Raw genomic sequence first — 27201 nt, 5'->3', positions numbered from 1 at the left:
GAAGAAGCAAGAAGAAGAGGAAGAAGAAGATTCTTCTACATTTTGGAGAGATTTTTCAAGCACAAGGTAGGGTTTTTCAACTTTTTCTTTTTTTTTTGTTTTTTTTTTAATATTTTATGATTTTCATTGTTTTATGTCATTTTTGGATTTTTTTTCCCTATTCATCTCAAGACTCAAAATGAGATTTGATGTTGAATCATTTTGCCCTCAAGATTCAACATCAAATCTCATTTTGAGATGAATAGGAAAAAAATTTAAAAATATATTGTTAAACTAGGCTGATTTTATTTTTATTTTGTGAAATGCAGTGTCAATTTCACAATGAGCTCCCAAGGCATGAGTGAAGATGAGATGGAAATCCATTCTCATAGTGAGAATGATTCAGAATATGAACCTGAAAATGAGGGGGGTGACCATGGGGCTGATCCTGGAGCCCAATCTAGCTCTATGGCAAGTGCACCAGCTAGTACAGGTTGCCCTTCAGAGTTGTTGGCACCATATAAGTCTCCTCTAAACCAGTTTGCTTCACGAATATCAGTACAAGGCACTGCATCACATTCAAGTGGAGGAACAAGGAAGTGGAAGTGCAATATTTGACACAGAATGGTTCGGTAGCATTAGTAGGGTGAATGCACACTTTCTGTTTTGGAGAGGAAAAGGCGTGAAACATTGTAAGTTTTGGAGGAAGCCAAAAATATACAGTATAGAATTGAGTTTAACAGGATTTGGGGGGTTCCAGATGACACAAATATTTCAATGCCTACTACTTTGTCTGCTAGGGCAGCACTTCATACTTCTCATGCTTCGCAAACGGGAGGAATGATGTTTGGATCTCCATCCACTTCCACTTCTACTGCCGCTAGGGCTGGGAAACGTAAGTTGCAGACAGCACAGAGCAACCCCATTACTGATATGTTTAATGTGCAACTGAGAGATGAGATAGATGAATCCATTGGCAAGTTCTTCTTTGCCAATGGCATTCCATTTCATGTTACACGGTCTCCTTATTATAGGGAGATGATGGCTATGGTGGCCAAGGGAGGACCATCTTATGTGCCACCAGGGGAGACGAAAATGAGGACCTCGATCTTGGATAAAAGCTATTCCAAGATCAATATTTTGATGGAGAAGATGAAGGCATGTTGGGTGGCATCGGGGTGCAGCATAGTTATGGATGGGTGGACGAACATTAGCCATCGTCCACTCATCAACGTCATGGTCACATGTGCAGAGGGCCCATACTTCCTTAGAGAAGTTGATTGTACAGGGCATCGTAAAGATGCTGATTTCCAGTTTCAGGTCCTTAGGGAGGCTATTGAGGAGGTTGGGCCACAAAATGTGGTCCAAGTAGTGACAGATGTAGCCCATGTGTGTAGAGCAGCAGGGAAACTCGTTGAGGCAGCCGACACATTTGGTGGACCCCATGTTGTGTGCATGCCATGAACAATGCACTCAAGGACATGGGGAAGATAGACTGGATTAGAGGAGTGGTCACCGATGCGAGAGATGTGCAGATGTTTATCTGCAACCACCACACTTCACATGCACTCTTCAGGACCTTCGCGAAGGAGTTCTTGAAACCAGTTGAGACTAGATATGCATCCTATTTCATTCTCTTGGAGAGAATGATTGAGTTGCAAGAGGCATTGCAACTCATGGTTATGACTAATGAGTGGAATAGGTGGGTTGAGGCCAAGAAAGAGCAAGGGAGAAGGGTGAAGGAGATAGTGAAGAGTGATGTGTTTTGGACTGATGCGAAATACATTGTCTCTATCATTACTCCAGTATTCCAGGTGATCAGATATGGGGATGGGGATGCACCTAACTTTGGAGAGGTGTATGAGTGCATTGACTCTATGCTTGACCAGATGAGGGCTGTTGTGCGAGTGAAGGACCCTTCTTTAGCATTCTACAATGAGCAAATCCAGCCTATCATTCAGCGTAGATGGGACAAGTTGAACACTCCTTTGCATATGGCTGTCTTTGCCTTGAATCCTAAGTGGTACAAGGCTAGACCGGGTAGACTGACACCGATTCAGGATGATGAGGTGAAGGCGGGTTTCTTTAGGTGCATAGAGAAGATGTTTGATTCCAGAGATGCCATCACAATGCGCACTGAGTGGGGAAGATTTGCCACTCTTAGAGGTTATTCAGATGCGGCAAAGATGGATATAGACAACATGGCACAGGAGGACCCACTTTTATGGTGGAATTGTCATGGCCCGAAATCTTTGACCACCACTCTAGCCATCCGTCTGCTATCCCAGATTTCCAGTTCTTCAGCTGCTGAGAGGAACTAGTCTACATATAGCTTCATCCACTCTCTTAAGAGGAACAAACTTACCTCTAAGAGAGCAGAGAAGCTTGTGGCTGTACACAGTGCTTTGCGTCTCATTGACTGCAAGACACTCATGTACAAGGAGAGTCCAGCGACACGATGGGATGTAAAGCCAGAGGAGCCTTCACAGATTGATGAGGATGATCCTACCACTTCAGATGCAGGGCTAGTTGGTGTGAGCTTGAGGGACCTTGATCCTCAGGAGTCCAGCAGTTCCAGTGAGGAGGAGTTCGCAGATGATTAGAGGCCTCCATTAGCTACAGTTTGAGTTTTCAGTTTTGTCATTTTGTATTTGACTCTAGTCTCTTTTGTAATGCTATTGCTACACGTATTTGTATTTGGCTACTCATTGTAATGATGAATCATGTAATCATCTTTATTATTATAGACTTTGCAATGGCATCAGATATTTGTATTTTCATTTTCCTTTTTCGATATTCATATGATAGAAATGAGAAATCTCCAATTTGACAATTTCATTTGTCAAATTTTATTTACTTTTAGTCTTTTAGCAATTAGTTACGTATCACTAATCTAAGTAATCTTGGTATTTCCTATAGTTTCATTTGAAATCTAATTCTTATACTGTTATACATCTTTTCAAAACTAGTTTTTCAAGTACTATATGTATATGTATAAGTATATGAGCACCACCACCCCGCCACCCCCCGGCCGCCGTCCCCAAATTTAGACCCTTGGTCCCCCCGTCTTGGAGACGTGTCCCCACGTCCCTGCGTCCCCCTGACCCCGACGCCTGTGGAACACTGCTCCCAAGAGACATATCCGTTGTCTCTTTATAATCGTTCCCCCTTGTTATTCTTAATTGTGCCTCTTCACGACTGGATCGGTTTTGATTATAACTTTGTCATTATCGGTGCTTAGCAATAATCGTAATTTATTATGTATAGATGTTTGATCCTTAGCTAATCTTTGCTACATGCTAACATTAATCTTGATCGGCCTTTCCCAAACAGCATAAATAACCGATTCATTTCTTAACTGTTGCGAATCATTAGTTAACGAATTAATCAGTATTGATGACTAATTCGATATCATTGCTTCACTTTTATGATTTATCACATATCCCTTTGCCACCCAATCAATCAACATTGTTATTCATTGATCCTTATAAATCATTGACTGTTCTAATCAAGGTGACTGGAAACTACCGTCTTGAAGATTTCTTTGTTTATGATATTAATATCATCCTTCGATGTTGTATTGTCCATATATCATCTTCGATGATGATCATAATTTGGATGGTGTTAACGGAGATCCAATAGGAAATTCATGAAGTCTTATGGAATAAGATGATTTTCCACCATGCTTTTTACTTTACAATTTCTATGAACATACAGCTAACTATTAATATTATGTACAATTGGTAATCTGATTATTGGGTTAAGTATGGGGACATGACAGTCCTCCCCTCTTGAAACTTGGTTGTGCTCAAGCAAAGTTTTGAATCCAAATCAACCTTTGGAGTTGATGGTGTTATTGGCTTCTACTATGCAATTACAATTTTTGAACTAAACCTGTAACCAAAGAATCTAGAGTTGGCTAGGTTTGTAAGTTTCTCATATTCTTGTTCTGCATCACCTCTTAAATGGTTTGCACAATATCATGGATATCACTTAATGTTATGAACTTATGATTGGAAGCATGAGACACATCTATGACCTCAAATGCAATGTTCCTAAATAAATGTCTATAGTAGTCATAGACACTCATAGAGCAAACAAACATATAAGATATGAATCAAACATGAAGCATACACTTGAAAACACGAAGCATGCACATGGATATATGCAAACACGGAGCATACGCATGAATATATGTATTGTTAGATTCCTTCTTATTGACTAGAATGATTCATTGATTTATCTTCTCCGTGCAGGATGGCAGGATCATGCTCTGATACCATTTGTAATGTCCCCTCCGAGGAGGCTGTTTGTTTCCCAATAAATTAACATATGTTACTATACATTATTGTGGTTTCAATTCACATTTCTAAATCTAATGCATGAATTATTATTAGCAATACATTTGACATTTATTATATTCAGTCCTATCTTAAGTCTCTTTCTTAATCCTAACGAGGGATGGGGATTTATTGTCATAGGGCGCTGACACCACCTACGAGGAGGCTCCCTCAAGGCCCAGGACTACGTCCCTAACCATTTTGGGCTTACCATCACTTGTGATTGGGTTTACTTGCCTTTCCCTACACACACCAACCTATCCACTCATAGGACTTAGTAAGGAACTAAGACTAGTCCAACAATATAATAATTTGTCATGTATGACGGATCTATATATAAATGAATTCAAATAGAAATCTGTTATCCCGATTATAAGCAAATGTAATTCTTATCAACAGTTCTCCTTAAAATATTTTATATTAGATAACTATAACAATTTATATTGCATGTATACTTATCTTTATTCTTAATTAGAATGCAGACATAACTTAATATTTAACTGTCATTAGTTTATGAGTAGTTACAGCATATTGCCTGTGATATAATAATCTGCTAGTAACTTAATGTTCTGTTCCTTCCCTAATACAGTCTGTTGTCATAGTTAGTACTGGCAATAATCTATAAGTACAATCAAACTGCTGTATGTTCCATTTGCAATCGTTTGGTGTGCCAAAGGCAATGTTCAATCTAAGCATTCCAAACTGGATAAGTAATGGAGGGATAAACTTATTCGATGCCTCTTCATTCATAACTATTCAATGGTTACTGCCATTGTGGTGCCCCATACCTCCACTAATAATGATACTGAGTGCTTTCTTATATGGAGGGGTGAAGTGGCTCCCAAGAGACATATCTGTTGTCTCTTTATAATCATTCCCCCTTGTTATCCTTAATCGTGCCTCTTCTCAACTGGATCGGTTTTGATTATAAATTTATGTCATTATCAGTGCTTAGCAATAATCGTAATTTATTATATATAGATGTTTGATCCTGAGCTAATCCTAGGCGCATGCTAACATTGATCTTGATTGGCCTGTTCCAAACAGCATAAATAACCAATTCATTTCTTAACTGTTGCGAATCATTAGTTAACAAATTAATTAGTATTGATGACCAAATAGATATCATTGCTTCTCTTTTATCACACATCCCTTTGCCACCCTCTATCAACATTGTTATTCATTGATCCTTATAAATCATTGACTGTTCTGATCAAGGCGACTGGAAACTATTTTCTTGAAGATTTTTTTATTCGTGATATTAATATCATCCTCCGATGGTGTATTGTCCATATATCATCTTCGATGACGATCATTATCTGGATGGTTGTAATGGAGATCTAATAGGAAATTCGTGAAGTCTTATGGAATAAAACGATTTACCACCATGTGTTTTACTTTACAATTTCTATGAACATACAGCTAACTATTGATATTATGTACAATTGTTAATCTGATTAATGGGTTAAGAATGGGGACATGACAGATTTGGTGCTCTCCCTGATTGATGACCTTTGTTCCTTATGCAACGGATTATGTGCCCAAGGCAATTGCTCTTAAAGAGCAATTCAAAATGGATTAATAATAAGAGATAAACTTCATCGATGTCTTTGGAAATGATAGGGATTGTTTCATATATGATGGGAAAGGTGACTTAAGAGACACGTCTCTTGTCTCTTTATAATTGCTCCCCTTTGTTATCCTTAATCATGCCTTTTCAACATATAACCAAATCGACTTTGTATACAATTGATAATGGTTAATCATAATTGCTGTCTTCATTGTCATTAACAAGTTTTAACAAATTCCTTGTTTATCGATTATTATTAATGTCATCAATTCCTTCAAATGTATTTGTCTTTGTCGAACTGTTTACTTCTCACTGATCTGCCTACCACATCCTTAAAGTTTAATAGTCTCTATTCATCATCAATTCTAATGATGCTATATTCATTCTGGTCGTATGCTTATCAGCCTTGAGTATTTGGCACATAGATCAATTATTACTTAGTTACTTTATTTCATCTTTGTCGATCCTCCTCAATATAAAGCAATGTAAAGAACAAAATAAGAAAGGGTTTAACAAAGTAAGACCGTAAAATGGTAAGGGTGTAAAACAGAAAGAAAGGGTTTAAGAAACTAAATAAAGCATGATGATGTGAAACAATAATGGTTTAGAAATTTGAGAAGGAAATATATACATATATATATACATTCATGTATACACACACACACACACACACTGGGATGACTAATTTTCAAAAATAGAAGACGGGTGTACTTGGAGACACCAATTTTTTTTTTATATGATTTAATAATTTTCAAAACATATCATGACAGAGAACTTTGAAAACAAGAACAGTGGTAAAGTTTAACATAAACTTTAAAATTGAACAAAAATCGAAATTAAAATTGTTTATTTTGCTGATACCATATCTAGTCTAAATTGTTTAGTGAAAGTAAGGTAATATAAATGTTGAGCATACTCAATATTGTCGGCTAAATATTAAAGGCAATTTCTTTTTAGACTATTACAATGATAAGAAATCAGTCCTCTCAAAAAGTCTACACTGTCAATAGATCCAATCACTATAACACACTGTCAATAGATTCGATCACTATAACATTGCATGGATTTTTGTCTTCCTGCGAAACAGTTTCCTTATTAGTCATTTCCCTACAACTTTGCTTTGCTGCAAGCTTATATTATTTTTTTGCTTTATTTTTTTGCCTTTTTACTGCTTTTTGCCCTAAGTTTTCTAGGAGGAGACATCAATTTTTGGTCGGGAGACTTCGGAGAAGGGCAAGAGACGACAACCAAGAGCACCTTATTTGTCAAGAAGTTTCGAGAGAGGTCTCCGGTACTTTGGTGTGTCTCCGGTACTGGTACGGGTCTCCAAGGGTAGGAGACGGGTCTCTTGGTAACTACGATATATATATATATATATATATATATATATATATATATATATATATATATGTTGATGCATACACATATCTACATACATACAATAGGATCTCTGGAAGATATATCTAGCCTAGAAATTGAAGTATGCTAGAATTTGGGTAACTATGTAATGGAACAGACTAATAATGAATAAATGCCTCAACATTTGCGCACAATGTAGTGGACCAATGAATAGTATAGGGTGATGGAGGGCGATAAATAGCAAGATGGATTACAATGTTAATGGCAAGGTGATGGAATGCTAGGAGGCCACAAAGACAAAACCGGCTTAACATCTGCATGAGTATTATATAAACCCTAATGGTTTTTTAAGGGTTAATGACATCACTGGTTTATTAAGCGTTTACAACATCACTGTTAAAAAATAGGGTTTAACAGTGATGTCGTAAACCCTTAAAAAACCATATTAGCATAATAAAAGAAATGTATAACGAATATTAACAGTGATGCTTGAAAATACCATTTCCATATCCGAAAATGAAACAACTTATTTAAAAAATATTCATTATTCATATCCAATGATGCTTGAACACAAGATTACATTTCCCTTAGAAGATTTATTGTAATGTCCCCACTTTGAAATAGAATTTAATAATGAATAATAATAATAATAACAAAAGATTAAAAGCTAAATAAAAATATAAAATAATATAATCAAAATTTAATTAAGTTAATGAATGGTCAAAAGACATAAAATGAAAAGTTGTGACTCCCTCAAACATGAGATATAAAAGGGAGAAGAGAACCTCATTTAAGAGTGGAATTTTTTGGGAATCAGAAGTGCAGATCTGATTTAAATAAGAAGCGCAGATCTGATTATAAAAGGTTGTGTCCCTTTCAAAGGGCAGAAATAGTGAAGAGTTGCACCCTTTCAAAGGGTGCTAATGGTGAAAGGACGTGTCTCTTGCCAAAGGGCATACATGATGAAGAGGTGTGACCTCTCCCTCACATTGAGAGATATGATGGAAAGGAATCAAAGCATTTAGTGGATCACCATCGATCAGAACAGATCATAACAGCTATTAAATTATAGGCAGTAACATCCTTATTCTTAGTGGCAGCCTCCAACTATTTTAGCAGGACATCCCATTGGATCGAAGTGAAGTGCAGTGATAAGAGAGAGATGTCTTTCTTTCTAATAACGCGTCTCCTTCCAATGAAGAGACACAGCCAATCAGGAGTTTAAGAGGGGCCATCGGGTGCCAAGGAGAGAACACGAAAAAGATAAGGAGAATTCGCAGAAGGCCAGAAAACACGGTCTGTAAGAAGAATAATATTCCAGCCTTTGTGTCACGGTAACATCTTTCTGAATTTCTATTAGAATCGTACCTGCATAGTATCATGTTTCACAGTCACAGCATTACACACATAAGGAATAAATTAAGATAACTGCAGTAATCTACAGACAATTGACTCTAACAACATAAGCAGGTTAAAATACTGAATCTATAAGTTAATGCCAACTCACACAGTGAATCAATGTTATCTCAGTAGTTTCTCATAATGAATATAAGAAGTGAATAATATGAAAGTCTATGAATGAACCTTGAATATACAAATCATGAAAATATATTGATAAAACATTAAGCATTTAAATCAGAACTACAGTACTTGTGAGGGAGGGAATGGAGGTGTAATGGAGAGGTTAGGAAAGACTCGTAAGTTAGCTGTCCTAGAACAACCCTAGAGCTGTCTAGGACCTTGAGAGCACTTACCTTGAGGAGTCTAGCAACCTGGTTACAGCCTCATCCCAAACCCACAAGCTAATTAAGCCTGGAAGAAGGTTGATACATGAGGAGATCAGTTAGAGTCACCAAGTGGAGCAAGAGGGTTGGAGGAAACAACCTCTCTTGGGCTTGGGTGGAGAGATTCTTAAGCTGTCCTCATTCTTCCTTCCAAACACTTGGTTTATATTAAATTGGAATTCATGCCATAATATTAAACCTATATGTTTATTAGTTAGAGGAATGTATACATTTGCATATGTTTATTGTTATATGCAGGAAACTATATTTAATCTTATGATCCTAAGTTGATCGGGTATCATCTCTAACCCTAACTTTATAATTTTCTGATTTTTAGTACAGAATTTAGAAGGGGACATTACATTTATGTGTTTATGAACACAGATTTTAGTGTTCATAAACACCCAATGCTGAACAACTTTAGAGAACAAGCACCCATGAAAAACTGCACCAACAACTCGAGAGAACAAGCAGCCACAAATTTATAGACGAACACCCATAGATTTAGAGAACATTAATGTTAGAAATTATGTAAAATAGTTAAAATTTAAAAAGCAACAAAAGATAAAGGAAAATAGAAAAATGGGTGGCCTTAGTGAGGAATAATGCTCACCTGGGTCAAAGACTGCAACCCCATTGGTGCGTGTGGAGTGACCTTCAACTCCTACCGTCCATACTTGCAAGCACAAGCCCACAAATATGGAAGTAAACACATTTTCCATTATCAATATGAATGATAAATGGAGAGATAAACACAAAGGCGAAGAACCAAGGCATGGCATTTACCTCGGTGAAGGCATGCCGAAGAACTAGGGCATTGCAATTGTCAAAGAAACCCTATGTAGCCATCATCAAAGTGGAAGGGAGATTGGTGTCTGAAGTGAGCATGTACTGGTGCATCATCTTGACTTGCAGGGACCTCGGTCGAACACATTCTGGTGCATAATGAAACGAAGATTGGAGAAGACGCGGGAGAGAATGGAATGAAAGTTGGTCGAAATGACGAGGAGGTAGGAGAATTGAATGCATTTTTGCTTGAGAATTGTGAGCAATGCGGTAGCAGTAAGGAGTAGGGACGCGAGTTAATGCCTTTGCAAGGAAGAGTGTAGGGTAGCAGTGTGTAATAAATGCGCACAAGTGGAATAGAAGGGTGGCCATGTGATGGAAAGTCATGTGGCTAGTATATGTCCATTTCAGATGGTATGCCACGCAAGCTGTGGAGGTGGGCTAGCGCAGGTATTGGTCACCGCACCAAAAAGGCAAAATTTTGACACCTTGGACGAATTGACGTCGAAGACGTAGCAAACACACTTAAAAATAAAAAAAATTGATTTTTTCCAACTTAGCACTCAATGGTCTTCCAAGTGGGCAAATTTTTTTGTCTTGGTGCTCCATGTGGACCTCCGAAGTTAGGTTGCACACGTATAGGCTCCCCTCCCCTATATGTAATATGATATGATATGAATTGGAACAACAAGCACATAGGAAGAATGATCACATGAAAACAAATAAAAATTTAGGTCAACATGGAAGAGGCCTAAATGCCCCTAATTCTTTGCATTGTCCTTGAAAACAAAAGCAAATCAATTTACAACACATAGAAGAATGATTAAACATATAGAGGAATTGACAATAGATTTTCTTCCTTATATCCAAGTACCTTCAAGGATATCATGGGTTCTCCAGGGAATAGCACAAATGTAAACATGCAAGTAGGGGGAACACAGACAATCGTACAAACTCTAAAATCTAAAGATACGAAGTATACTGCTCTAGTCAATTATATCCAACAAGTCATTTTCTTCCCAATATTGATCATAGGGAGGAGGTTGAGCTTGTATCATAATAATGGATAAGGCAGTATTAAGTGTCCTGCTTGCAACAAGACCCAAGAATGAAGCCGCCTGAACATTGTCATCTAGTATCTCTTGTGAGGCGAGCGCCAACGATCTTGTGAAAATAGTTGACAAGGCTGAAATAGTCAAACATACATTTCTCGAGAGAAGAGTGTGGTGACTTAGTTGGAGGATGTTAAATGACAAAAGGGTCATTGCTAACTTCTGGAAGAATAGTGATGAACTCAGGAGGCGGAGGAACTTCTTTGATGACAAGAAGAAAACAAGATAGATCAGCTAGTTGTAGAGAAGGCGGAGTAGATTTCTTTTGGTAGAAGGCGAGAAGAGGGCCTTGCTCGAACTTGTGCTTAGCCGATTGATGAGGAATCTTGATATCAACCATGGTAGGTTTGAGTGTTTGGAAACCTCAGGTGGAGTGTGTGTTGTGGAGCGAGATGAGCAGCGCGAGTGACACTAGACATGACTTTTGTATTAAGCATATCGATGGGCTCAACAAAAGGTAGAACATTTGGCAACATTGTGGTTAGTGGCTGCTCCAAAGAGGGAGCGATGAACACTTGCAATCAAGATCACTCAAACGAATTGGAAACAAAGCAAATGATTTGGAAGAAGAAGCAAAAGGGGATGAGGACTTGGGTGCAGTTGACGTAGGAGGCTATGTAGAGGAGGCTTGTCCTTGGTCTTCTACAAAGAGTCTTGTTCGAGGGCCAAAGCACATCAACGATGCTTATGCTAACACGCAAGTTGGTTTTGGTTGTTGTGTGGTCTAGGAATAGACGTTTAAGAGACTGTGGAGCACTCTGTTTTGTAGATTGAGTTGTCTTCGCATTCAAAACTGATTGAAAAATAGGCTCCATGGGTGGAATAGGAGGTGCTACGGGTATAGGAGTTAATGTTTCAGCCATGGGTGCCTTTCCTTGATCTGCCTTTGGGGTAGGAGGAGGAATAGAAGGAACTCTTGAGGTTCTATACACAAAATTTGTACATGAGGAACTTGCCTCAAAAGAATGCTTCCCTTTCCCATATATAATATGATGAGGTACAATAGGAAGAACTAGGGGATGGAAAACATAAGGTTTAGATTTCAACAACATAGGTGTTTTTCCTCTTCCTGTGCCTGTCACAATTTGAGGAATATAAGGCACCATTGGAGGTTGTGAAAACTTAGATGGACAAGGAAGTCTACTCGAGGGAGCGTGCTTGCCTCTAGCTCTCGATGAGGAAGGCATAAAAGATGAAGCATGCTGTTGCAGGAGAGTAGACTAAACAAGAGGGACTTTAGGTGAAGATGATGGAAGCATCGATGAGGGTGTTGAACCCTCCGTTTTATACTTAATAGTATGCTTTGAATAACAAGTTATTGCAAGGTTGCGTAGGCCCTATCAAGGTAGGCCAGAAGTGATCAAGTGAAAAGCCCCCACGTGACACCAATGGCTAATATCCAGTATCTTGGATGGTATACACAATGGCATTATGGGGAAATTTGAGACACTTGTGGACAACCGAGGCAACAACATTCATGGAAGCTAGCTAGTGCATACCTAGCTTTGCTTTGAACAAGTTAGAGTCAAGGATCACAACAATGTCACATCGATAATCTTGGTTCCTACATGTACTAAGAACGTAATATAACCAAGAGGTCACAAGGAAAGACCGTCATGAGTATGGATGCTAACATTAGACTGTTCATATTTCTCTTGATGGAGATTGTTAATAAACAATGTTTCTTCTATTATCACATTAACCCTATTGATAGGATCAACCTTGACTCTAGTGACTATGTTTTACTTTTGGTTAATTTGAGTAGGTATGTAAATAAATAATATTCTCCATTATAAGGCAAATTGTTTGTAGTAAAAGATCTATTTGGGATACGTACATTACAATCTAGAAGGGAAATCAGAGTTATACTCACTATGTTTATGTACTCATAACTTTCATGTGCTGAAGAAGATGGATTAGCTATGCAATTAGTAGAATGAGATGGAAAAGGATCTGTGTAAATTTGTAGTTGCCAATTTGGCTCAGCAATTGATTTGTTTGTGCTTTGTTTCTTGTCATCAAGAAGGATGGTACTATTGTCTATGTGGTCCTGGATAACATGCCTAAGATGCATACAATGTTTGGTTTCATGACTAGGTACACGGTGATATTGACAAAACTTCTATACATCATACGAGCTAGGGTATAGCTTGTTAGAAGAGAGCAGCCTTATTTTTGGAAGGGTGATTAAGTTACCTTTTAATAGTTGTTGTAATACACCGTAACGAGTATTAGATAACTTCGTGAAGTTTTTGTTTCATTGAGATCTTAGTGCATCCGTCTCAAGAGCTTGAGGTATGGTTATGATATTAGTTTGACCAAGGGCTTTATTTTTATTAGATCCTCTAGAAGAAGACGTGGCACCATGACTATTAGGATGAGTGGATGAGGAGGAGCCCCTATACTGCATAATATTTTGTTGATAGTCTTAAGAACTATATTTCATCAAGAGAATCTTCTCTCGTAGCACCAATTGCACATTGTCAATAAATGCTCTTTGAATATTAGAATCTAGGAGCACATATGAGATTTGGGAAAACAATGATTGGTATTTGAATATAAAATCAGTGAATTCTTCATGAGGTCCTTGCTAGCAATGGACCAAGCTAGTAAAAGTAACTTGTGGTCCAATATTTGCTTGGCAATGTTGAAGGAACTGATTTACCAATTGGTCTAAAGAAACTATAGAGTTGTCAGTAAGTGAGCAAAACCAATCCAATTCGGTGTTCGTAAGAAAAGTTTAGCTAACAAAGCATCCTAAAAAAGGAATTTGCTACAAAGAGCAGTAAAAGATGGCATGCGTGTTTGTAACTTTGTAGGTCTACTTTTCCACTCTCCTTATCAAACTTTGGTGCCTCAAAGCTTTGAGGTAAAGGTGTGTTAGGGATGGTCAAAGACAAAGGGTTGTGATGATAATAAGGTTGCATGGTCAGTTTAGTGGCAAAACTTGTGAGATTTTCTAATTGAAACTGCATTTGACCCATATTTTGCAACATGGTATTGAAGACTGGATTGAGCGGAAGAGGATTAGGCATAGCGGTGGAGGTCTAAACCATAGTTGATTGTGTAGTGGAAACAAGTGGGTTATGGATGTGATAACCTAGGAGGCTGAGAGACACCAAGAGGAGCATTGGAAATGGGAGCAAAAACACTAGTAGAAGGACCGCTAGAAAAAATAGGTGTTTCTATTGGAGAAGCACCAACTATATATGAACAAAAACTTTTGATGTCGGCAAATTTAATTGTTTGCCAATAACATCCAATTAAGAATTAGTAGGTTGTGTTAGAACAAATGTATATGAAGGCACATGACTCTCAGCTATCACGATAATGCTTGTAAGAGTTCAAGGCCCTTGTTATCTGGGATGAGTAAATCTCTTAGATTTCCAATAACAAGGCCCGCTTTAATATAGAAAGACTCTTGTGACAAGAAGTCTAGAAGTCCTTGAGCTCTCCTCTAAGTTCTGAACTTGCTCAAAGGGGACCCTAAGAGCAGCCTTGTGATCAAAGAATGTCACATAATTATAATTGATATCGAATAAATCATTGTCAAGAGATGCTGAAATTTAAATTAATTTAGTCTTGGAGATATTACTAGCTAATGCACAACACTTAAATATAAGTGTTATTTGACTTCATCATAAGAGATAATAGAAGAATGGATGCAAAAGATTTTACACAGAAATCTACTAAGCAAACTTGGTGGCCATTGACCAGTTCTTATAGAAGACTTTAAGTGCCATGATCCATGAGAAGAAGAATGACATTATGGATGAACTTGATGATTCATATATACATATGACAGCCGACTGCAAAGTGCAATATATGACAGTCCATATAAAAAATGATGGCCGATTTGATAGAGAAGGAATTGGTGGTAAGAAAAGGACCGATGTAGGTAGCCAATCCTATTGAAGTAAAGATTTAAATAAACATTGCTGATAATATGATTTATATGATTGACAAAGGATATAAAACTAGCGACTAGATGAGCTCATTCATAAAGAAAGACAAGCAGCGACACCATAAAATCAGAGTAGCCGGAAACTCCTTTGTCCCTCCCTGGGAACGCGTATCCCCATATGCGTTCCCGTATCCGATACAGCCCGGATACACATTGAATAATGTACCCACATGTGCCCAAAAAACCTTGATTTCCAATCATGCTAGATACTATGTGATTTGATTTTTTTTAAAAATTGATGGAAATCTTCCTAAATTCAGTTTTACAAAACTTCATTCATGCATTCAAAAAAAAAAAATTGGTATAAACAAAACCTACACCCAATGAGAAAGACAAATGAAATGTTTTTCTATTTGAGTGACCCATTTTTTGGGTTATCTTCCAATGCAACTGTACTATTTTTGCATATTGTAAAATGTTAAATCAACTTATCACTATTTATGTAGCAATTATGTGTCTATATTGCTTTTTATGAATGATGTATCCAGCCGTATCCATATTAGGGGTCTTAAAAAATGGCCGTATTCGTATCCAATACTGTATCCGTATCCGATACCGTATCCGTGTCCATGCAACTTTCAATAAAATTTAATATGATATATTAATAAGCATTAAGATGATGATTAATAACTTCAATGACCGACTTCATAATAAGATGGTGCAATTTTCAGTAACTTCATCAATATTAATATGCTGGCTGACTATTAAATAATAGAAGTTTCAGATCGTTAGAAGCGACCAATGTCTTGTATTAATTAACACTTGCTAATAACAGAATTTGCATCATCACAAGGCAAGCGATCACCCTTAAGGAACCAATTAAAAAGTATTTAATCTTGCATTACAGAGGTCGATTACTAATATGAGAATTTTCTCATAAGAAAGTGTCGATTCATTATTCAAGGCAGCGACTATAGTTACGAAAAGCTGTGCTTAAGATAAGGAATGACTATAGGGTGCGTTTCTTAAAGGATTAATATGATTTCAGTTTAAAAGAACAATAAATCTATGTTACCCCTAGTTTCCGAGACAGGGACGACAGGGGACGGTGGGACGTGTTTCCGGGACGGCAAATTTTTTTGCCAAATTTGGGGACGGTGGGGGACGGCAAAGGGGACGGCTATATAAAATATAGGGAAAATTTAAAATATATAGGAAAATTCTAAATGTTCATATGAAAACATGTATAAAGCATGCATATATACATTATATTCATATGAAAACATGGATATAGCATGTGCATGATACTATGAAAACATTTTAGAATGTAAATTTTGAACATAAAACATTGTCAATACTTGATATGCAATTATGCATTCATAATTCATAATTTCAATTCATTCACATTGTCAATATGCATATCATAATAGATATTAAAGAAATAACATACAAAATGTCAAAATGCCCAAAGGCTACATTGCAGCCATATAGTTTCATTGTCAATTACGATATGAAAATCAAAATAGTACTAATGAATTAATATTTTATTATTTTGATTTCCTATTTATAATTTATTATTTATTAATTTTAAATTTTTAAATGTTTACCAATTAATTTAACAATTTAATATTTTCTATTTATAATATGAATTAATTTTAAATGTTTGATATGAATTAAATTTAAATATATTTAAAATTTAATTAATGTTGCCTTTTAATTTTTTTTAATAACAATTTGAATTAATAGGGGCCCATATTAGGAAATTAATTTTTTTTTTTCAAAATATGACATTTTTAATTTTTTTAATAGTCTTAGATCTGGGGGACGTCTCGCCGTCCCCGAGATGGATTGGGGACGTCCCAGCTGTCCCCAGCCATCCTCGGGACGTATGGACGTCCCCCCCAACTAGGGCAGACGTCCCCCCGTTTCGGGGACGTCCCCTCTAAATTCTTGGCAATTTGGGGACGGGGGGAAACGTCCCCTGGCCATCCCCAAGTCCCCGAAAAGTCCTCAGGACTGGGACGGGGGTTTTCAAGCTGAGGATGGGGGGAAACGTCCCCAAGTCCCCGAAAAGTCCTTGGGACTGGGAGGGGGGTTTTCAGGCTGGGGACGCGTCCCCGGGTTACATAGTAATAAATCAAATCTGATTTGCTTTTAATGAAAATGTATGATTATATAAAGACATGACTCACATAAGAGATGTCTAAACTCATAAGGGGCACGTCTCTTCAAATATATATATTGCATTTGATGGAGGAGTGTGTGTGTGTGTGCGCGCGTGTGTATGAAGTATATATATCAGATATACACCAAGGCATTATATAAGAAGGTTGTCTTAGATTTGATTTGAAGAATATATGGAGACAATAAAAAGATTTCGAAGAGGAAATAAAGATCATTTGTGAGAGATTTATGTCTGAAAACAGAATTGAGAGGGAAAGTATAGTAGTTTGAAGAAAAAACTTATAGTAAACTTGTGAAAGACATCATAGCAAATTGAAGAAGAGTGTAGAGAAGACTTTGAGAGGGAGATTGTGATTATTTTGTGGCATATTTGTGATCAGACTTATAGCAGATTCAAGATATTATAACAGCATATTGATAGCAGTTTGTGAAGTAAATTGTGGGCAGATTCAAGGTAATTGAATTACATCTTTATAGCAGTTTGAGACGAGAATTTGGGGCAGATTCAAAGGCAATACAAGAGCAAGTTTATTGCATATTTGGTGAAGATCAAAATCATTCATCATCCATTGTAGACGCAACACTATCAAGGTGGCAACTTAGCATAAAGGGTTGGTGCCTCTAGTGAGTTTGATGCAGGAGCATCCCCGGTCGATGAGCAATCTTGCATCAAGCAAAAATATTTCCTTTCAGTTTTGTTCTTGTTTAGTTCTTTGTGCAGATTTTTGTATTCTTATCGGTTGGTACCGGTAGTTTTTCGTGGCAGATCTTATTTTCGGTTTCCAGGTTGGTTCATGTGCTTAATTCCAGATTTTTAATTCATTTGGGTTATTTTCCGGCCAGTTATCGCTTCCGGTTGACTGTTTCTGGGTTCTAGGACAATTCTTGTGCTTATCGGTTGGTTTTCCTTCATTTTCGGTGCTATTCTTGGCTTGTGGATCTATTTCGGGTCTTGTCCGATGTTCTTTGGCATGTGGCCGACCTTCCTGCTGAACCACATCTCTTGGTTGTTATTTTCCTGAAAGATTTCTTTAATTCTTAGGGCTGACCTAGTTACACGTTTCATTTTCCTGCATTGGTAAATGTAATCTTATGAGGCTGACCCGGATATGTTTCGGTGGGTATAAATATGTTATTATGTAATCATTTGTAGGGGTAGAGGAAGTAGAATTGAGGATAAGGATTGAGATTTGCATATTGTGATCCGGTTGAGTCTTAGAGTCCCGGTTGGATTGTATCTGGCTTGAGGCTTGCATGTAACCGATTAACTACCGGATGTTCTTTGATGATTATATGATGATAACCAGATGGTTGCCAGAAGTTCTAAAACAATAATATGATTTGTTTATGTGATCTTGTTATATTTTCTTGCTGCTTTTGTTGTGTTACTCTTGCTGCATAAGCTGGTTGATTCTCTTTGAGGGTTTTACCAGTTATTGTTGCATCAGAGTTGGTGCTTTGCTCACGAAGTGATCAAGAGGTTGGATTGAGTTGGTGCTGACAAATTGATCAAGAGGTTGGTGTCTCTAGTGAGCTAGTGCTCATGAAGTGAATGTAGGGGTTGGTGCCTATAAATTTAGAAGTGGAAGTTGGTGCTTCTAGTGGGTTGGTGCTCCCAAACTAAGTTAGGGGTTGGTGCCTTTAGTAGGTTTTTGCCTACAATCTTTGTAAATGAAGAATAGTATAAAAGAATTGATTATATAAAATATCGTGTTAATTGTGTTCTTCTCATGTACATGATTGTTGAAATTTAGTAATTGTTACTATTGTGATTAATAAAGTTTAAATTGGTAAAAATACTTGTTATACTAATTCACCCTCGACTCTCAGTATAACCGTGTGCTCTTTAGGGTTTTCATGGAACTTGCATACAAGAAACAAAGGAAAAGGTTGGGGGTGATTGTTTAGGGGCTTGCCTCAGTCAAATCCTTGTTTTGGTGTTTCCACCTCCACAAACAACCAATATGGATAAAGATAGAAATAACATGAAAGGATAAAAGAGAGATATATGCTATCAAAGAAAATGCAATAAACAATGTAGTGTACCAATCCCACATAGCAGAGGAGGAGAATCTAGCCAAGGACAAGGTCATCTCCATGCCAATAACATGAGGGAGATGTGCTTCAAAGATCTATCAAAACCATTCACGGATATTATCATGAACGCTTCAAGAAAGAACTATTTGTTGTATATGCATTAGAAAATTGAGAGTGACTGAATCACGAGAGAGAGCTTTCAATCTTTCCATAATGTTTAAAATGAGAGTTTAGAGCCAAAATAGAAGCTCCGGATTTGCTTGCAGCGTCCAACCTAGTTGACATGTGTGTTACATTGGTAAAATCTAGGAAACGTAATGCTCCAATGGTGAGCTAAGTCTCGCATTTTTGTGGGACACTAGTGTGGCATGTGGACATTTGCGCATAGTGCTTTTATTTGGGAAGAATCGGACTCAAGGACCGGGGAAGGGTCCAACCTTGCTAGAAAGAAGAAATTTTTGTAAAGTCATTGTTCAACTGTGAAATTGCATTTTTTCTTGAGCCAAGAGGAGGTTTATGTATTGCTAAATTGCAAGTATGCAATTTGTTTGGGAAGAACTGGACCTAGGGATTGGGGAATGGTCCAATCTTGCCTGAAAGAAGGATTTTTAGTAAAATCATTATTCAGTTGTTCAATTGTCTTTTTTCTTGGGCTAAGGGGAGGTTTATTCTAATGTACCCTTTTGCATGGTCGCTTCAGAGGTGACTTATTGTCCTATTTAATTCTCATAGGCTATAGTTACAAGTAAGGGAATTAATTAATTCAATTATTTAATATTATCCCTCAAAAGCAAATCACAAGGGTAATATTATGTAATGAATTTAATAAAGTATTTAAGTGACTTTAATGGTTAATTAAGGGATAATTTAATAGTCACTTCATTATTATTTCCCTCAAGTTCAAATTTAAATTAAAAGAGAGGGAAAATCAAAAGACAAAATAGGAAAAACCAAAAGGCGTCTCCAGTGGTTATTTCCCATTTTGATTTGGTGATTGAGTCACATTTGTAGAGGATTTTCTATTGGAGTTGTAGAAGACTGAGGTCTCTTTGGCATTTTTCCTCTAAAGTCAGGGTCGTCTTAGTTAAGTCTCTCGGAACTGATTCTATGCACTTTTTGGCTGGATATTGGCAATGCCATGGTGCCATTGGCCACATGGATTTACACCCCAAAAATATGTTATGAAGTTGTAGAGATCCAAACTTTACCTTTGATTACAAAAGTTAGAGCAGTTTGAAGAAAGTTATGGCTTTTTCATGTTGAGATTGCAAATCACCATTTGGGTTTTGGAGTTTTTTTCTCATGTAAAATTAGGCCTCACAGCAGCTGGATCCTCAATTATGTAGTTTTCACAGGGAACATGATGTACTTTTGGGAGGGATGCTGAATTAAAAAATTTTGTGAGATGACTTTAGGGAAACTTTTTCTAAAGATCCTAGGGTTTATTAATAGCCCCCACAAGTTGTGTTCTATTCCATTTCTTTTGAGTTGCCTCTAAAAGGTTGATGCGTACTTTTCTGAGCCTAATTCTCTCTGTGTTATTCTTTCTTTGGCAATTCTCTGTGTGTTATTCTTTGGATTCACTCATGATCTTTCTTTCCTTGCATGTGTATGTCATAATCATTGTCTTTGACTAATTCATCAAGTTTAGTCATGTAGGTTGTGATGTATGAATGCTATGTATAATTTCAGCAGTATGAGCAGCACATTGACATGATGTGTTAATCACATGCACAGCACATCAGATAGTCATATGACTTGTAAACTTATGCACAAATATGCTTCAGTCAAATGTTTTGTTTTATAGGAATATTCAGCATAATAAATTGAATGCTCTTAATGCATTGTGATGTTTTTGACCAAAGTGTTTTTCCTAAGACATGTTAAGTTATTTTTTCTTACAATTAATGTTGTATATTTCTCCATGTAGATCACACTTGAAGCCACTCATCATGGACCTGTAGTCAGTAAACCAACAATGTTCGTAGAGATTGGTGAGCTTGTCATTTATTATTTAGATATGGATATTTGTTCATAAACATTTACATGGTGTACTGTGCAATAATTCTTTGCCTTTGAACTTTATGATAGTGCCATATTTTTGTTGGCAAAACTTTCTAAATATTTTGGTAGGGAAAATACCAGTAATTCATCTTTGAGCTAGTATTTTCGGGAAAAAAATCTGTCCATTTCCACTTAATGTTATATAATTTAGGAGCAATAAAGCAGATTAAAGATGAATGAAACTTTTAGATCACAATTAAGGTGACTTGAGCAAATTGATTCTGTTATTTTCTTTTTATCTTTTTTTGATGAAATTTCTGATTTTCTTTGTACTGTGGATATAACATAGATATGAATCCTTCCTTGGGAATTTTTCATGCCATAAATGGATCTTTTAGTGGAACAATTTATTAGTGACAGAGGAACATAGACAATCTTGACAAAGATTCACCTATGAAAATTGTAATCAATTTTGATAAATGGTGCAATCATAGCATATGAAATATACAAACATTGTAACATGAATAGAAAAAACATTTAGGATGAATGAAGATTTATAATTATACATTTTTCTTATAAGCAATGGGAATACATGGTAATTTGATAGGGGAAGTGGTGGTGATAGTTACGTCATATACCTAATTCATTACGATTGGGTCATTGATCTTCATTATCAAGAGACATGATTGATTACCTTGGTGGCATACATCCTATTGAACTTGCTCATTGATCAACACATAAATAACTTATTCATTCATTCACTTTTATCCATCAGATTATATATTCTATATTCTTGTAAATATAGTGCAAGTGGTATTAAAATTAACCACCTTGTGATTTGTGTTTTGTAAGATTGTTGTGGGCCAATGTTGCTCGTTTTGGTTTGTGGTTTGCCAATTTGCTTGCCCCTCCCCCCATTTGCAGCATGGTTAGGTCTAGTCATGTAATATATATTACATATTAAAATATATAAAAATATAATTCCAATTTAAATATATTGACAATAATTTAATATATAAATTTAAGGTTTATAATCAATAAATAAATAATAAAGGTTGGTAAAACTAAAGAAATGAGAATGAGAGAAATGGCGGCGATTACTCAGAGAGAGCATAACCTTATATTATCTAAGAATAGAAAGTAGTTACACATTAAAAAAGAGATGATAGTTAAGACTGCAAGTATAACAAATGGTGGTTAAACACTTACAATCAAAGATATCACTTATAGCAATATCTAATAACACTCTAATATACTTTAATATCTCCTTTAATGACTAAATTGGAAACAACATCAAGTGTGTCTCAAGATTTCATAGGATTCAATAGGTTTAGTCATTAAATTAATAGATTGCTTCTAAGATGTGTAGAAATGGAGAGAAATATTGCGACAAGCAACTTTCAAGTTAGTTGGGACCTGAATAAGATTTGAGAAAAGAGCAAAATTAAAGTGCTTGGCTACAAATTCATTACTTTGTCTGTCTATTTTTTGAGGTATTAAAATAATGTTGTAATATTTAGTTATTATGGCCAAATAAGGTGTTAGGATAGACTTTAGGAGTATTTTTTATTCTTTTAGTAGTCATATGATTTTCTTTGTTGTTGATCTTATCCTTATTGGATAAATCGTTTGTAACTCTTTTTTAAGAAGACTTTTCTCCTTTGTTAATATCAAATATCCTGGTAATTATTCTCTATGTCATTACTTTTCGTAATAGGAGGTTGTATGTTTGATTGTGGAAGTTCATATTTGTGCACAACCAAAGTGGAATAATATCATAGTTCACTTGTGTCTACGATGCACCATAAATGAATGGTGTGAAGTTGAGGTCTCAATTGGAGTTTGAAACAAGATTTGTATGTGTGGAGTCTCAACTAGAATGAATACACCTTTTTGTCTTTTTTCTTTGATAGACAAGTGGAGAAGACCTAGCCAAGGGTTGGCGATGAAGTAGATGAGGAATTGGAAGGTTTGTTGCAGTGACACAACACTAGATTCTATAACTTTATTGACCTTATGTGAAACATTGAAAAATGTGGCTTCGTTTTATTTGCATCTTTATCATGATTGGTATTGACCTTGTTAGTAGAAACATCAATGGGTTTGTATTTAGAATGTTCACCATAGATAGCAATGGAAATTGATACTTTGAGAAATGCTTTGTTTAGGAGCTAATATATATGTCAATGAACCAAAACATGAGAATATGTTACCTTAGATTTGTTATCACACTAAGCTTCCTGTAATGTGATATTCTACTTGAGGCCTTGCAAGGATTTCTATTAAGGAGATAACCACTATATCCACAACTTATCCCTAGTACTTGTAGGGAATACCCTTGTTGAGCATTATGCATTTTGCCATCTCCATGATAGTTTTGTTGTGCCTTTTTACCACTCCATGTTGCTATGGAGTATTGAATTTGAATACCTTATTCTTTCTGACAAAATTTTTGAATTGAGTGGAGGTGAACCACCTCACCCCCCATGCCTACGCCCACGCCTACTCCCCAACCCCTTCCCCCCCATTCTGGGATTGCAGGGACTTGATCCAATGGTCTATGAAAGTTTCCACCAATACTGTGAATTAAAATAATTCATCAAAACAATCAAATTTCATCTTCAAGATGCTAATCCTTATCTTCCTTGAGAAATCATCTAGCAATCTAAACCTGAGGACAATGGCGGATTTTCAGGATAACTCACATAGATTTGCATGAACGAGATCTAAAAACCTTGCATGTATTTTTAGTATTGTTGGTTAACAGATTTGTCTTATCAAAATAATAAGAAATTGACTCTTATTTGACCAAATAAAAATGTAGACAATCTGATAACAAATAGCTGGGTAAACTATTGATTAGTTTCCCTTTGAATTTTAAATAAAGGTACAATTCCTTTTGTAAGTGCTACCTAAATTTCACTTCAAGCTCAATCAGGTAGAGCCGGGACAACGGTTGCGCTAAAAGATTAAATGTACACATCTGATTATGCTCAAGTTCTCATATAGGAGAGATGCTATCAAATGAATAAAAGATTCAATGCAAGTGTTTACAAGAAGCAAGAGTTTACAATAGTGCAAAAAATTGCTTTCTTTATTCATGACTTTAAAAAGTATAGTGACTCATACAAGCCGTGGGAGTAACTCATTTAATACTATACCAAAATAAACTATACATTCGATGAACAGAAAAGGAAAAGCATAGGAAGTGGATAGGGATCCATCATTGCCTGGAATGACGAATCCCAAAGGTTCTGCGTTGGATCTGGTTGGATTCTCTTGAGTGTTGCTTTGTTGTCCCTGAGTACCTGCAAGCAAATGGGAGAAAGATGCTAGAGCTCATGATCACTATACACATCATATACATCAGCAAATGTATAATCTATTTTGATAGAGCATTGAACAAGTTATACAAAAACAGAGAATAGAAAAAGGCACAACAATGTTATAAAAGTGCCATAAGATCCTCAATGGAAGCCTCTCAGCTTCGTCATTTTTATCTAGCATTGTTTGTTTCCTTGTGCAGATACAGGTGAAATTATATCATTGGCTTTCAATCAATGCTATTATTACAACATGTGGAGTAAATGGGTTCCCACAAGGGTTGAGCTTAGCATGCTGCAAATGTGTTTGTCGGTGACTAGATTCTTATTGCTTCATAATAACTCAATCAAGAAAGGGGTTTGTTATTCACAACAGTAACAAATCCACTGGTATAAATAACGAATCATTACCCAATGGAGTCACCTTGAAGCAAGAAGAATGTAGTCACAGTCAAGACCCTTTAAACACATTTCCAATAACAGAAGGCATCATGACCATTAGGACAATCAAAGCCTAGATTTGAGACTAATAAAGTGTAGAGTAGCTATTTGTGTTCAGAGCAGCCTTCATAGGGATCAAAGAAACCTGGTACAATAGACGTGTCACTAAGTTTAGCAATGACAAAGTTTCCAGGAATGAAGAACTTAGAGCTGGCCTAAATCACAGTCTTAGCAGGCAACCATGACTAGAGGGAGAAGACAGATTCTATAGCAGCATTAAAAGCATCTATGCGAAGTCTGATCATCATGAGGATAGAGCCAGACAAAATATCTTGGGAAGTTATTGATCCAGTCCAAGCAACTTAAATGCCATGTGATTATGTCTTAGTATCTTGTTGATTAGTGTTGATTAGTATTTTGTACACGACCAAACACAAAATAAAATAACCAGAGGTATCTTATCCTCTCCCGAGTTAAAGTCTCCGAATGCTGAAGATATCGCAAAAAGGATCAATCAGAAGGACTTCAAGGTTCTGCTTTGTAGGATCTCTACTCGCGGATAAGCACCAGTGGTCGTTGTGTTTGTTGTTTCTTCAAGGGGCCTTACGTACTTTCAAAGAAAGCTTGTCCGTGTTACTATCTTTCCAAATGAGGAAACAGGATTTTCCTAATACTAACGGATTTTCAAAAAGATCAAAAGATAAGGGTTTCAAGGAAGAGATACTTAAACTAATCCTAAGAATGACTTGATGAGGGCTGGTCTTGATAAGATTCTACCAATTTCAGTATCGCCAAAGGATTACAACTCCACTGGAATTGGTGCGATCTTCTAAGGGTATTCGACGATTTTCAAATCACCAAGGAGATAGATAATTTCAGGGAGATACGTACCAATACTTCCAATGATAATTGAACTCTTAATCAACTTCAATGTTTCCAGTTGACCACACAAGGCGTTCTTACAATCAGTAAGAAGCTAGTAGTTTGGAATGTGAGTCTTATCAAAGATCAGACACAACATTCGTCCTTCAAACTTAAATCTAAATGATATTTCTACTAAGAGTGATTCAAGAAGATAAACAACCATGAAGATAGCCACAAGGATTGCAACAAAACACCATAACTTCAATATTTCATTGATCTCATAGCCAAATAAACAACAATTGTTCAACTTTCTCTCTTCACTACTCAAATTTGCTACTAACAAAATTAAACTTATTTCTCTCTGTCTCTAACTTTTCAAAATGAAATGAGTGAGGGTTTATATAGCATCCTCAAATACAATGAACGGCTCGGATCAAAAGAAGATCAATGGTTGAGATTTTGACAACTAAACCCTAATTAGGGTTTGTTACAAAAAAGTCCCCATTTAGATAAACATTATTAATCCATAGCCAATTAAAAAATTGGCACAAATACCAAGGAGACATAGACCAGTAGGAATTAAGTTGCCACATCATCCTATAACAACTTTTCATCTAGAACTTTGTTCCCTTTCCTATGCTCTTTTCTAGCATATTCAATGAATCTGGACACAATTCCCTCAATCTCAGCAATGGGAATCTCAGGAAGATTCTTCATTCGTTCTTCCAAATGGAGGACTTGATCAAAAGCAGTGAGAAGAGTCGTCTCCCACCCAGGCTCAAGTTCTTTGGTCTTGTCAATCAGGAACATAGTAGCATACATTTGATCTCGTTGCCTTTCTATGACGATGTTTTCTTCCTTGCAAAAGATGACCTTGATTCTGTCCTCCAACTTTTGGATGTCCACATCTGTCTCGATCTCAATCCACCTGTCAAGGATGGTACACAACACCTCAAACACCTTGTCTTGAATTGGATGAATGATGCCTTCAACTCGGCTGCATCTGGTGTTGACGTCTTCAAAAAGGACTTCCTTCATTTGGAGCAGAGCTAACCACTGCAGGAGGCTATGGGTTCCTCCATCCATTATCTTTTCTTGCGTCAGAATCTGTCTTGGTGTTTCTCTTATCACTTGTAAGACTGGGATGATAACATTTCTAGTGTGAGTGAATGCAGCCACAATTATCATTAGATTATGGATAATCTCAAGGACCTGGATAGCTCGATGAACTGTCTTCATCATTCTTGTTGCAAATTCAACGGCTACCTTGTGAGATTCATCAATCCAAGAACTCATGAGTTGAACTAGGCTCTTCTCCCTTTCTGCCTCACTTATTGATTCAAGAGGAAGTGCATGTAAAGGAGATATTGTTGGATCCTGTCGTCTCAAAGGCTGGTTAAGATGGCTAAAATAATTCCTCCAAGCACTGACCTCCTTTTCAAGCTTCTTATTCTTTTCCACTTCCTCTTTGAGTTTGTCTTTGAGTGTTTTCAGTGAATCAGTTTTTTCTTCCA

General features: G+C 36.6%; 1 protein-coding gene across 7 annotated transcripts in view; it reads left to right on the top strand.

The window, feature by feature from the left end:
* LOC131059757 (D-aminoacyl-tRNA deacylase) overlaps positions 1-27201 on the top strand; it is a 220881-nt gene that overhangs the window by 46302 nt on the left and 147378 nt on the right. For all 7 annotated transcript variants that reach the window (XM_057992795.2, XM_057992797.2, XM_057992794.2 and 4 more), the window contains exon 4: positions 20986-21049. In XM_057992795.2, coding sequence (XP_057848778.2) covers positions 20986-21049 — 64 coding nt within the window. The remainder of the gene's footprint in view (positions 1-20985; positions 21050-27201) is intronic.

The sequence above is a fragment of the Cryptomeria japonica genome, chromosome 3 (genome assembly GCF_030272615.1).
Source record: "Cryptomeria japonica chromosome 3, Sugi_1.0, whole genome shotgun sequence".
NCBI classification, from domain to species: Eukaryota; Viridiplantae; Streptophyta; class Pinopsida; order Cupressales; family Cupressaceae; genus Cryptomeria; species Cryptomeria japonica.
This window is presented reverse-complemented; position numbering and strand designations above follow the sequence as displayed.